The following is a 14,670-nucleotide window of genomic DNA, read 5'->3' as shown; positions in this document are numbered from 1 at the left end:
AATGCCAGATGACAACCCATACAATTTGGTGAGGAATCAACTATAGTAATAAGAGTATAAGACTATTAACAAATTCTAATCTTGTTATTAGAGTAAGAGTAAGAGTAAGAGTAAGATTAAATGGTTAACATGTTCGTCATCGAACTCAATAAAATGAGTTATATCACGTGTAGTACATGAGTTTTATTTGAAGTTTTTTTGAATTGTTAAAGGCTCATTTATACTTTTTACTCTTATTTATATTAGCTTTTTTTTTTTTTGTTACTTAGATGATGTGGTGCCCAAAAATGGCAACTTTTTTTTGAGAGGAAAAGTGGCTTAGTTGATAATTAAAGAGTTTACAAAAGGTTGTCGAGTTCTCATAGGAGGAGACGAAAGTACATCCTGAGGATTAACATCCCTTGAACTGTTAGCAATGTCTAAAGCTAGATTATTCATACAAATACTAGGAGGAGCTGATATAATACAAAGTTGGTTGAAAACATTTAGAGATCCCCTTGCATCTTTAGCCAGGATGTCCTCCACCATATTCTTCCCTCTCTCTCCATAGAACAGCTTGACATCAGTTTGTGCCTAAAGCTGCAGCTTGCATTCATTAGTTTTTGGGGTTAGAATAGTGTTTGCATTACTGTTAAGTTCATCAACTGGAAACTTGCAATTTGTTTCAATGTAGCACTGGTGCCATCCTTTATCTGTTATCCACTCTAGAGCAAGGTTTATAGATTGTAGTTCAGCATCTTTGGCATTTGCACAAAAACCTTTCCATTGAAATCCCTCTATCCATGTTCCCTTGTCATCTTTACAGACACCTGCACAATCGACTAGTTTGGAATGTGGAACAAAGGAGACATCCACATTTATCTTTAAGAAGTGGGGGGGGAGGGGGTCCCATGCTGTATAATTGAGCTCTATTCTAGTCTGGTGGTTTGTGGAAAAAAAAAACCACTCACTAGCAGCCTAAATGCACTAGGATGATAAAGTCTTTGCTGGGGAGTTGGGTTTTGAAAAAATCCAACTGTTCCTTCTCTTCCAGATCTGCCATAGTGCAAAACTGAAGATTATGTTCCAAGGAATGGTGTTCTGGTGAGGGTGGTTGTGTTAAAGGTTACTAAGAATCCATTGTTGGATAGGTTCAAGGTTATGTTTGGTACAAGGATCTGGTATAGCAATAAATTCCCAGAATTCTGTAGCTCTGGGGCAAGAGAAGAATGTGATCCAGGCTCTTTGTGGAAGCAGGGCAAAAAGTGCAAGAGCTTGAGTTTTTAATCTTCCTAAGTTGGAGGTTCTAAGAAGTAGGGAGTCTGTCCCAAAGGAGCTGCCAGATGAATACTCTGATTTTTGGGTAAGTTGGAGTATTCCAGATGGTATTCCAATCCCAATTCTTATTTGTTACCCCTCCATAAAGGTGACTCTTATTGCAGACCAGCCATTGTTTAGCCTTGTTGCTGTCAAATTTCCCCTTTCTAGTCCAGCTGGTGAAATTATAATCATCATTGGTGTTTAACACAATGCTACATAATCTATTAAATAGATCATCATTGATTTGAAACCCAATGCTTTCTTCTAACTCCAGTCTGGAGTGGATTGGGAGGTCACTCAAACATTTGTTTTCAAAGAGGTTTTTTACGGGCCCCACAAATTGGGATCTAGCATTTTCAGCTTGTAACCAATTGTCCCACCAGAAGTTTATGTTGTTTCCATTTTCAGGCTCCCATTGAAGGCTATGTTTGAACAAATCCCATCCCTTTCCCACAGCAGCCCATATGTGAGAGTCTTTGTTGAAAGGGGTAGGAATATGTTTGTTTTTCACATATTTTTCAAAGAGGAGTCTGCCAACCTAGTTTGCTTTGTTATCCACCATCCAGCAAAGTCTAGCTAGACTTAGCTGGTTGAGGTCATTATGATTTAGAAATCCCAAACCCCCTTTCTCTTTTTCCTGGCAGATATGTTGCCAGACAATCCAAGTTATTTTCTTTTTGTCAAGGGAACCCCCCCCCCCACCCAAAAAAAAAAAAAAGAAATTAGAGCAGATAGAATCAAGCTTCCCAAGAATGAACTTGGGTAGCTTTATGCAGGACATCATGTATCTGGGGATAGATAGCATAGTGGATTGTAGGAGAACCACTTTCCCTCCCCTAGATAGGATGTTTGATTTCCAAGCCGAGAGTTTTCTTCCAATTTTTTCAATCAAAGAAGAAAGTTGTCTCCTGTTTGGTCTCTTTTCAAAAAGGGGGTAGCCAAGATAGGTGCCCAGTAGATCTACTAACATTTAGGATTTGTTCAAAATCATCAATCATACTGATTGAAGTGTTGGTAGAGAAGAAAATTTTACTCTTTTCCTCATTAACTTTTTGTCTAGACATTTGACATAAATTGTTCAAAGTTTCAGTTAATGAGTTTAGAGTTTTTTTGTCTGTAACCCCAAAAAGTAGCACATCATCAGCAAATAGTAAATGGGAAATATCTGTAGTCCCCCCCTTTGAACCTAAAAGGTTTCCACCTTTTTTTGGTTACATTCTTCATAGATCTTTCTTCAAGGAATTCAAGGCATAGAATGAAGATGTATGGGGAGAAAGGGTCCCCCTGTCTACCTGATTCCCCTAGAAGGATAGAACTGAGATGAGAGTTTACCATTTATGAGAATTTAGGAGGACACAGAAGAGATGCAGGACATGATTAAGGAGATGGTGGCAAGAGTGAAGTTAAAAATTGGAGACAATGGTGGATGAAAGGCCATTCCAACCTATCATAGGCCTTTTCAAGGTCCAACTTGAGGGCAAACAGACCCCTAGAACTTTTTTTTTTCATGGAGTACAAGATCTCATAAGCTATGATATAATTAACCTCATTCCAAATGGCAACTTTTGAAAATGAAAATTCTAAATAATATCAAGAAATGAAAATTTTAAGACTAGTAGCCCCTTAACAAATCTCACTTGTGAAATAGACAAGTGTTGTGGAAAGTGAATGGTTAACATGTTTTTCATCGAACTCTTAGTAAATAAAGAGATCGCCCCCCATTGATCTTCAAGATAAACGAATGTCGGCAGTCCCGACTCCATTCGTCAACCTTTGTTGGAAACATTAGCTTAGTGGCGTGATAAATTTAGCTAGGTGGAGTCATATTAACGGAAGGGCACCGACACCACCAGTGAAGTTTCCTCCATTGAAGCTCCCGGATCTCCACCCACCTTCCACGCCGATTTAAACAATAACCCTGTGTATAAAAGGTGAAATTTAGGGTATGGTCAACCCCAAAAGGTAGAGATCGCCATGTGCTCCATTGAAGCTTCAATGGTGGATGGAAGAAGAATAAATTTTCAATGGAAGATGGAGGAAGGATTGTTAACTTCATTTGTTGATGAAGCAGTCTAACATGGCATTAAGTCCCAGTCATGCCTGGTAAATGTACCACAATACCCATCACTTAATGGAGGAAATGTCATTTTATACCTCAGTGATATCTGAAATATGTTTATCATGTTGAACTTGAATTTCCTCGTAAATGAGTTCTAATAGTTGTATTAGTTGTATACAAGTATCATTTATCATGTTTTTTGTGATCATTTTGTACTCTCAATCAATGAATTCTAACAATGGTTTACAAGTAACAAACATTCAATTTTTGATACTTTTGAATGGTAACTTTTTATATTGTTGCATTTTTTATGTTACTACAAGTATGATTAAAGTTGTACATGTAATGTCAAATATCAAATTTAAAGCGAAACAATTTTTTTTTAAACACAAAACAAAGATTCATATATTGCTGCCCGTTAGGCTTAAAACATCCATTACAACAAAAGCATTACTCTTCCCATCATATCCAACAGGAACCCAAAATATGGTACTAATGGAAGAGTAATGAAAGAGAGACTTATTACAAAGGCGAACTACTAAGACTACAAACACTAGGAAAGAAACTATAATACAAACTGGTAGTAATACAATTACAGCAAAGGCAATGAAGCGCAACATAAGTATACATCCATAGAGGTGTCAATTCGGATAACCGGATGGAGTTTGGGTCGGGTCTATTCGGGTCGGGTCTGTTTGGATCGGATATGTTCGGGTCAAAATTATTGTTTTTACTCGGGTTGGATCAAATTCGGGTCATGATCTATCGATTCCGGGTCGGATATGGGTCGGGTCAACTCCAGATCGCTTCACTTTCGATTCGGATAAATTCGAATCGGGTTCAAAACAGTTTTAATCGGGTTAATTTCGAGTCGGATGAATGTGGGTCGGGTTGATTTCGATTGGGATGATTTCGATTCGGTCAAGTTTTGGTTTGATTAAGATAAGGTTGATCCGTTGATTCATTAATTGGTCAATTTTGATTCAATTCCTTTCTGTGTTTGGCTGGATTTTGGTCAAGTTGACCAAATTCATATCCAAATAAGGTTATTTTTAAACTAGAGTTATTATTGAGATTTATTATTGGGTTAATATCAAGTCGTATAATATATTTTTATCATTTGATTATTAATTACAAAGTACGAAGTTTTAGTTTTCTCATTTGATCAAGTTATATGTAATTTGTATCTTTGAGGCAAATTGAGATTGAATAAGTATCGATGACTTATCATACCTATATAAGTGAAACGATAAATAATGAGCTAGTGATATATTGACAAATGATAGTTATATATGGTGATATATACAAATAAGAATGTCATCCTTTTAAGGTTATTACAAATCTTCAATTGTACAATCTTCAATGTCATCTTTTAGATGAGACGAATATAAAGCTTAGAAAGTAATTTTATATAATTGGTATGTACATGAAGTAAACTTGTTACTTCGGATTATTTCGTTGTAGTAAAATAAGTTAACTTATTAATAATTAGTAAATATATTAGTAAAAGAACTGGAATAAAAAGATCGATAATTAATTATGGTCGCGTTATATTCGAATTGGGTAAAAATCAAATCGAGTTAAAATAGGGTCGAGTTGATATGAGTTCGGGTCAAAACAGATCGGATTAGATCGGTTATTTTTCGGGTTAATTTCAGATCGGGTTGAGCTTGGGTCGGGTCAAATCATTCGATTTGTGTTCAGATCGGGTCAAATCGGATTCAGGTTGTGTTCAGTTCGGATCAAATCGATGTCGAGTCAAGTTCAGATCGGATTAAGTTCGGATTCGGGTCGAGTTCAGTTCGGTTACAGATCGGGTTTGGGTCCTGATTTTCTCGGATCAAATCGGATTGGTTACAGTTCGAAACGAATAATTTTTTTCGAGTCGGTTCAGTTTTGACACCTCTAGACATCCAGCACCGCGACAGAAGAACACCAAAGACACTACCCTGAAGAGGTGGAAGCACCCAGATCAGCATCATAGATCTGCTTAGCAAAAGGAGGAACCAAGAGATTAGAGAAGATATTAATAGAACAATTAGATAAATGAAAAGAGTACTAGTATTATAAAGGACAATGACAAAATGAACAGCAAGAGATTAAAAAGGATAATTAGAATAGTGAAGATCAGCTTATTATCGTTTTGGAGTAAAATATAAAATGGATAAAAAGAAAATATAAGGCCTCGTTTTGTTGTATATGAGAATTAAATGACTATAGGAAGTTATAATACATGGGAAATTTTATTGTTTAGGAAATAACTGAAATTGTGTTTGGTTGACATATAGGAAATTGTAATTCTCATGAATTAATTTCCTATGTTTTGTTTGGTTAACTTATGTAATACCCATGTATTATTATAACTTGAACTACTTTCCCAAAATTTTGAGGACAATAATGTAATTTCACCAAAAATACATGTGGGAAGTTTGAGTGGTCAGGGTAGGGTATGAGAAATTAATTCCCATATTTTGTAGGAATTCCTTTAGAATTTTCAATTCCTACATTTTTGCTAACCAAACAACTACTCTTTTAACACATTTTCCATAAATTTATATTTCTCCCATTATTGAAGTGCAATCAAACAAGGCCTGATTGATGAAAGATTAAATCATCATCCCACCCACAAATGCTTTTTTTGTTGAGAAATTTTAATCAGTAAAATCTTAATCACCCACAAATGCTTTTTTGTTGTCAAATTTTTACAAGTAGAATCTTAATGTAGATTTGAAAACATGTTCGGCAATACATAAACTTATGTTTTATCTTAATTCTATCACAAAATTCAATTAATAGTCAAAACGTGCCAACTAATTCAAAACGCAAAAAAGTAGATATTCATGATCAAGTTGTAAAGTCGTACAAAACATGTACTTTTATTTAGCAGATTTTACTCCATAAAATTTATCATACAAAATTACAAAGTTATGACTCAGCTAAATCAAGTAGTATCAAGAGTAAACATATTTAGTTTTTTAAGAAAGATTTTCATAATAGCTTTCCATTAACATTAATGGAAATTCAGTTTATACAAATTCAAATATCTTTGGGGTTTTGTGGGATTTTTTAAAAAAGAACAGTGAATTACAAGACTACAACTACAAGTCATATTTCATGTAGCATATCCATTGAAATGCACAAGGTCTGAAGAGAAAAATACAGCAGTACAGAGAACACAATTCAGAATTTATACTATTATTAACAACGAAATCTGTAAGGTCTGAAACAATGAGAAAGACCACATTGCTTAATACAAACTAATCATTACAGGACCAACCTCAACCTATTCCCCCCCCCCCCCCTCCCCCCCCCCCTCTCTCTCTCTCTCTCTCTCTCTCTCTCTCTCTTCAAAAAAAAAAAAAAAAAAGCACCAATCTTCGAACCAGAATATGAACACCACTCGTGCAGTGCAAACTCCAAAGGGCAGGCCTGAATTGAGAGATCACATGGTTAAGAAAAGGGCAAGAGATCCAAAAGTCCGAGCATACCCTGAGATGTCCAAGGCAGAGCACCATAACTCTTCCCCCGGATTGAAAGGCCGACACCATCAAACCAGAGATGTCTGAGGTGGAGCATCACAACTCTTCCCCCCACCAAATTGAAAAGCCAACACCGTCAATCCAGATATGTCCAAGGTCGAGCACCACAACTCTTCCCCCAAGTTGAAAGGCCAACATAAGCACCACAACTCTTCCCCCAAGTTGAAAGGCCAACACAATCGAACCAGAAATGACAATGCTTCCATAGTTTCTACATTTTCTTTTTTTTTTTACTTGATTTTTCTCTCTTAATTTTTTTTTTTTCATTTTTTTTTTCTATCTTTAAATTTTTTTTTTTCTCTCTTTAATTTTTTTTTCTTTTTTTTTTCTATCTTTAAATTATTTTTTTTTTCTTTCCTTTAAAATATTTCTTCTCTAAGGTTTTTTTTTTAAATTCCAACTTCTGCTGCTCAGTTACACCAAAGTAACCCATAACTAACTGCACAAATAACAGCAGGACAGAAGTTGAAACCGTCTTAAATCTAGCATCTGTTGTATTGTCTCGAACAACCAAGCAAACCTGAAACAGTCAAAAGGGAAGAAAGCCCGCAACACAATATGTCACTTACCCGAGAAACTGGCTTTCTCTCCCACCCACCAACCAACCTCACGCCAGCACAGTCGTTGTGGACCCAGGTTTCTGCAAATGTCCATCAGATTACTACTCTGCCCCACTTCAAGCTGTACTGGCAAGACTAAGCCTGAAAATTATCACAGAAAATGCAAACAAAAGCAATATAAAGATGAACATTGTAATGAATATAAGTTACATTAAAAAAAATGGATTCTAAGTCGGAAATAGGCATGCCTTATTACTGGATCTTGAATTGTTCTAGAGTCCGCTCCAATGCTTGCCTTCAACTTTACACCATTTATTCCATTTGTCTTCACAACATAAACACAAGAGTCACAAGTAAGCAGCTCAGAAAACAAACATAATAAGCTCAAGACATAAAAGACCAAGGAAATTCAGAGTAAAAGTAAGTTAAGTGACCAGCCAGCTTTTGCTCAAACTATTAGTTAAATAATCTCCAAAGGAAGCATAAGCATAATTGCAGTAACAGACACAGTGAAAGAGGACAGAGCAGCAAAAAGTCAACATTTGTATAATAGACATTAGAACAATGAACCACAAATTTTGGAGCCAATACTGATATAATAATAGCAGATAAGAGTAAAAAGATAAAACCTCATATCCATCTTGCAATGCTTCGTTGCTCTTCATGAAATCACCCTTCGCATTAGTGAGCAAGCCAGAAACTTCCTCAAACGTATCATTTTGAATTAAACTTTGGTTTACACTTCCTTCAGAACTGCTAATTTTCCCACCCTCTTCATTTGCTTTAGATTCCGAATCAAGATCCCTGAAAAACCCATTGCTTGTAAGAACAGAGACAGCACTGCAGGTAGAGGTAGAAGGAATATCCGACTTTTCTGCAACTGAGACAGTACTGGCAGAAGTAGCCAGCCCAAAATCTTTAGCATCATGATCCAACACCGTATTCTTATTTGTTGAAACATACACTGAGACCATCCCTGGCGGTGAACCCCTATCTACCACAGGTGTCACATCACACTCTGGCAGTGGAGACCCAGAATTATGAAGCACTGAATCAGGAGACACTGAAGCACCACATGGACTAAGTGACCGCCGCTTCCCTGGTTGCCCAGATACATCTTCACTAGAACACTTTCTTTTATGAGAACTTCCACCATTAACTTCATCTTTTGGACTACTTGAACTTTGTACTCTCTGGTCACCTAGAGACCTTGATGATCGAGAATGCTTATATCCCTCTGGAAAAACAAAAGCTGGAAGCAGCTTTTTACGGACATGGGACACATGTATATCCATTCCTGGTTTCCAGTAAGAGTACATATTTATTGAATTCCTAAACTCATCAACTGTTGCGCGAATATCAAACTGCTGTCCCTCCTGAGCAACCTCACCTTGCTTCCTTTGCAAACCCATAAAAAATGCACAATGAGCCCTTTGCCTAGATGGATCAAACAAGTCATGTGGACAGGGATGGCACTGCAATTTCCCAAGAGTATCACGTTCTATCTGAAAAGTACAACAGATAAAACAAGACCTATTCAGACAAAAACCAATAACGAAATGCAGAAGAGACAACTGGAATTCATAAGATAACAAATAACAATTGTGTGCAATGTAAAACAGCTTGACAAGCACCAATAAAGCTTAAGCCCCAGCAAAGACAAATAAAGCCACCACTAGTCCATTGCAGACAAAAACAAAAATGTCTTACCATCAGAGTCAACTGTCTAAATCGGGATTCTACCCAACCTCTCCAAGAACGCAAATCATCAGCATCAGCAGCAATTATGTCAACTTGTAGATAGTTTTTATAGCTCTCAAAGAACAAATATGGCTCAAACAGAGAACCCCAGCGTGCCTTGTTAAGCTCAATATCCTATGATAATCAAGTAAACAAAACAAAACAAAACAAAACAAAACAAAAAAAAAAAAAAAAAAAAAAAAACCTACATTAGTGTCTTTCGAGTGATTTTAAAATAAGAAAAAACACAGGCTTCAAACCACCTTACCTGACAAATCTTGTTGCCAAACTTGAGCTGCTCCATCATTACCCGGAGAGTACTAGGCGAAACATTGTAGCTAGAATTCATGCAAGGGTATGCAGGCGTAATGATAGGCATGTGATGAGTACGGTCCCGATGATTTTTACGAGGATCCCAAACTGGAAATCCAAGTTCTTCCTCTTCAATCTCACAAAGCATCACAGGGTTGGGCCAACGCCACTGGGTATAGACCCTAAAAAATCGAGAAACCAGCATACTTGGTACTGCATTTGGATACAGCTGACAAACTCGAGCAACTAGAATTGCCCAATTTACACCTCCAAGAAATCCAGTCACCTAAGCCAACAGATTGATGGAATTAGCAAAAGAGAAAGAAAAAAAATAAATAAATAAATAAATTGGTAGTATAATCAACAATAGCGACTCTGGAACAGCATAGAAACTCACATTTGAGTAAACACCTCGTTTTTTCGCCCAAAACTTAAGACACCGAAGCGCAGTGCGGAAATGCTGAAAATGGAAGATAGTTTATCATTTATAATTCAAGGATCAAAGCAACAGCAAATACAAGCTGCTAGTGGACCAGGACTATAAGCATATTGTACTAAAAAATACAAAATCTAAAAAACAACAAAAAATCATTAATAACTAAAAAAAAATGCAGGAATATAAAGCATTGCAAGGCTAAAGAAACCAAGTTTTCATGTGTACCTTAGTGTTAGGAACTAACTTAAGAATTTGATCTGCAACCCTGCATCCATTTAAACTACGAACAGTAGCTTCGTCGACATTGTATAGAACCGAAACATCGGAAATATCCAAGTCCTGCAACAATGTTCATTTTAATTATCATGCTGGAGTCACACTATTAATAATAATAACTTACAGGAAAAGAAAACAATCACGATACTACCAATGTACAATACTCCAGCAATATATATAATAGATCCTCTAACAATAGGAGATCAAAAGTTACTAGAAGAAAGAAGATACAGCTAATATTGGAATAGGGATACTGTAACTAAAACCCCAAAAGAGACACTGCAACTGCCTTTTGCCAGAAAACAAAAAAAAGCAGTCCCGCGAGATATTATGCAATTACATGCTACAAACTTCATTAGTGCTGACTACAAAATAAAGGGGGTGGCATCAAAACAAGCACTATCTCATCATTTATAACTACTTAAGCAAAAGCATGAGGACAAAAATAAAAAGGATAGAAAAATTATACTTCACAATAAGAGCCATGTAAAGTCCACAGAAAATTAAACCAATTAGAGTGTGAAAAAATCAAAGTACTACTTACTTCAGGAACAACCAAGACGGAAACACTTGCATAAAGAAGATCAATAGAGATCCCATCAAACTTAAATTTCATCACTGGTACATGCGCATCAGGAATTGGTTGAAGCTCGGTAACTTCCACCAATTGTGCCAGAATATCATGGAAAATGTAAAAGAAATCCTCCTATTGAGCACAAGGTTGAAAAACAATTAGAAGCTAGAACCCGAAGCAAATTCAATGAAATTGAACAAATAGCAGAAATTAAGACCACCACTTACATCTCGGTTGATATATGATGGCCCCACACATAAAGCATCTATATCAGCTCCAGGACCACTCACCTGTATAAGGCATGCAAAGGATAAGTTTCACATCGAATTAATGCCAAAAAAAAAAAAAAAAAAAAAAAAAAAAAAAGCAATTAGTATTTATGTCAGAAAATAAGTCACGTAATCGTGCCTCCAACTTAATACACAAATAAATGAATAACCCTCCTTTCTAAAAGCATATTTGGATAAATCACAACAAGAAACTGATACCATAAATCAGCATAGCAAACCAAAACAAGACACATTAAGAAAACTATGAAACCATCAGTTATCGCAATAAACAACATTAAAAATCTCTGGAAAGAAGTATCAGGAGAACCAGACAAAGAAAACTTCAAGAATCTATAACTTGAGTTTTAATCAACAATGTATAATCAATCTCATCAAATGCAGATTCACCAAAAAGATATTGTTCAACAGCAGCAATCTAAAAATGGTTTCACCAAAGCATAAAATCATTGATTTCTTACCCCCAGACGACAAGATCCAAAAGTGAGTATCAATGCATTAGCATCCTCAACCATTTGATCTGTATACCCTCTTAGCCGAGTAAGCTGTTTCACCCAATCTTTGACAAGCTGAGAAGTAGAAGTATGAATTAATACACAGAATTAAGAAATTAACATGATATCAGAGAGCTATGAAATAGGAGACGACATAATATCATGTAATGAATGCCATCCAAAAACAATTTTCTTTGAGTCTCTTACAATCCTCATTCCTCACCACACAGGTCATGCAAGAAAGTGAAGGCATAAAAGAAAGAAAATCCATCATACCCTTGTTGTCGTCAATAGTAAAATAATACAATACAGAAACAATCTTAATCCTAAATCGCAATCTTAATTGAGTTGAATGCTTGCTGATATGATAGTCCAATAGAGTTCAAGAAGAACTCTACCAATACAGACACAATCTTAATCTTGATTGAGATAAATGCTTGGTAATATACATCTAATCCAACAGAGTTCAAGAAGATCTCTACAGCTTCTGGTGGCAACAAAATTTAGTACTCTTGCCATTGACATGGAAATAATCTGTCTCTTGACATTCACCAGATCAAATCCAACGACCGATAAAAGGAATCACACTGGAAAGGTAATTAAAGAGCTAACGACCATATTAAAGGTCAACTATTCTAAATTATTACACAGTAAACAAAAACATACACTACTCCATCCATGTTAAAGATTTACTGAGTACTGACACAAACCAACATATGATAAACATAGTTTAACATTTACAGACTAGTTTAATCGCGCTCTTCAGCACATCTTTATTCTTTTACAAAAATTATCTTGATCATACAGTAATATCCAACTATATAACAACAAATAAATCCACTTTTCATATATGATAAACAACAACCTCGTTTATATTACAACTTCAGCAAGTCTAGGGGCTAGAGCATTCATACAAATGTCAACTAATTGACAATAATAATCAACAATCAACCAACAAAATCCCAAATTCTACAAAATCAACTAGAATTCATGTCAGAAACAAGAACATAACTTCAACACACATCAATTAAGTTCTTATACCTCTCTAAGGCGAGCCAAAACCGCTTCCCTCTTCGCCGCCTCGTCTTCGCTTTCATACAAACCAGAATCAACCAAAAACTGAAATTCCAATACAAACGATCAACAACAATCAATTACCAAAAACAAACATCCCTAATTAAAATTAAAAATTCAAGAATCAAATCAACAAACCTTCTCCAATTCCCGAGTCTTCTGCAAATCAACAGCAGAAGGTCCCGCCATAGAAATCGGCTTCGTAACTCCAAGTTGCTTCACCAATCCTTCTGTACTCCCCATCCTTCTTCACTCAACAAAATTCTCTCAAATTTTCACCCAAATTCCCAAGAACAAACCCTAAATTCAAAATGATCTATCCTCACAACCAAAAAATAAACCCGAATTTCAAAATAATTGAAACCCTAATGATCAAAATTCAATCACGATCAAACAAATAAGGAAAGAAAGAAGAAAAACCGCAATTCTAAATTGGGAATTGGGAGATAGTAATTGAAAATCAAACCCTAAGAAGAATCGGAACCCTAGAAAATCGAACGAAGAAACGAATTGTAAGGGGGTTCCAATTCAATTGAGAGAAGAAGAAGAGGAGAGAGAAAAAGGGAGGTTGATCGGTTTGGCGGCCAATTAATATTTTTTTTTATTTTTTTTTTTTGGGAAGAGATTATTTAATATAGGAAGAAAATCTCAAAATCCGTAACATTTTCGGAAAAGGAAAATAAAAAAGGTAGAAATATATAAATAATGGGAGTAATTGAAGGAAATAAAAGATATTGTTAATGTGATTTTAGGAAATTAGGGGGAAAGATAGAATTTAGCAACGTCGGCTTTAAGTGAGTTGGGATTTTTGGCGTACTTTTTGTTGATCCTTATACACGTCCACGCGGGTATCTAGTTTGTAATTGTTGTACTTTTCTTTCCTTTTTTAGGAAGGTGCTTTCAAATAATATCGTCGATCGTTGTTGGTTGATCTACTTCATATTTTATGGGGGTGTTAAATTCCGCCCTTTAAATTTATCAAAATTGCCATCATTTGAAGTAAAATGCCAATCCTACTCTTATTAAACCCTAACTTATTTTTCCTCTTTTTTTTCTCTCTCCTTAAAGACCCCAACTACTCATCTTTTTTCACAAAACAACCCATCTTTTTCCAAACAACCACCACAACAACCTTTTTAGGGTTTACTGGGAAGCTGTTGGCGACGCAAACTCAAACTGCAAAGGTCAAAATTTCAGCTCCAGTAATGTAAGGTCATCGGAGGCCAAAATCGGTTACCATACCGGTTAATCAGTTTTTTACTTCGACTGATCGTCGTCAACCAGTTTCTCCGGTTAATATTTCAAATTTCAACCACCGGAAAATACCGTACTTGTTCAAAACACGAATTTGGTGTCCCCGGTTCATTTTCCGTCGAGTCACCTTGATCACCATCCATTTCTCCTCGACTTTCGCCCTCATCGTGTCTATCCGTTGTAGAAGGTGGTGGTTGTCATGGTTGTGGATAATGGACTAATGTTAGAGAAAAAAATGGGGAAAAAAAAAGTTAGTAAGGATAAGATTGTCCGTTTGCTTGAAATGATGGCGGTGGCGATAAATTTGGAGGGCGGTATTTAGCATTTCACTGTTTTATTTGTAGTCTTTCTATCTTGAAATATTTTTCTAAAACAATTGATTATTATTGTTGAGTAAGTAAAGAATGGGGTTGGATTAAATCTTTTTCAAGGTCGTGGAATTTGCGAAGTTACCTCTAGACTTGTGAAAAACAATAATAATTGCATAAGTTGTAATAAGGTCTTATAAGGGCTTGTTCACATTTACTTAATTTCAGTTCAGTTCAGCTCCAATTAGTTCAGTTCAATTCAACTCAGTTCAGTTTTGCTCATAATTTCCCTCTCTCATAAAATATTCAGTTCAATTCGGCTCAAATCAGTTCAGTTCAATTCAGTTCAGTTCAGCTCAATTCAGTAAATTTGAACAGGCCTTAAGTTTTATAAGACCAAGAAAATTTAAATAAAATAAGTTATGATAATTAAGCTCATATTTACCCATAAAAACACA

General features: G+C 35.8%; 1 protein-coding gene across 2 annotated transcripts; it reads right to left on the bottom strand.

The window, feature by feature from the left end:
- Positions 1-6,682: 6,682 nt before the first annotated feature.
- LOC145589652 (nuclear poly(A) polymerase 4-like) lies at positions 6,683-13,308 on the bottom strand. 2 transcript variants are annotated; one of them, XM_081646319.1, is made up of 12 exons: positions 12,789-13,308; positions 12,618-12,695; positions 11,544-11,651; positions 11,023-11,085; positions 10,766-10,927; positions 10,171-10,284; positions 9,907-9,969; positions 9,466-9,795; positions 9,168-9,332; positions 8,087-8,962; positions 7,706-7,782; positions 6,683-7,598 (listed from the first exon to the last, which is right to left on the bottom strand). In XM_081646319.1, exons 1-12 carry the CDS (start codon positions 12,891-12,893, stop codon positions 7,574-7,576), a joined length of 2,166 nt encoding a protein of 721 aa, XP_081502445.1. In that variant the 5' UTR covers positions 12,894-13,308; the 3' UTR covers positions 6,683-7,573. The 2 variants fall into 2 exon arrangements, with proteins under 2 accessions (XP_081502445.1, XP_081502444.1); XM_081646318.1 differs by having other exon boundaries at positions 6,683-7,782.
- Positions 13,309-14,670: the final 1,362 nt, after the last annotated feature.

The sequence above is a fragment of the Chenopodium album genome, chromosome 17 (genome assembly GCF_948465745.1).
Source record: "Chenopodium album chromosome 17, dcCheAlbu1.1, whole genome shotgun sequence".
Taxonomy (NCBI): Eukaryota; Viridiplantae; Streptophyta; class Magnoliopsida; order Caryophyllales; family Amaranthaceae; genus Chenopodium; species Chenopodium album.
Note: the sequence above shows the minus strand (reverse complement) of the source record. Positions and strands in the feature narration are given on the sequence as shown.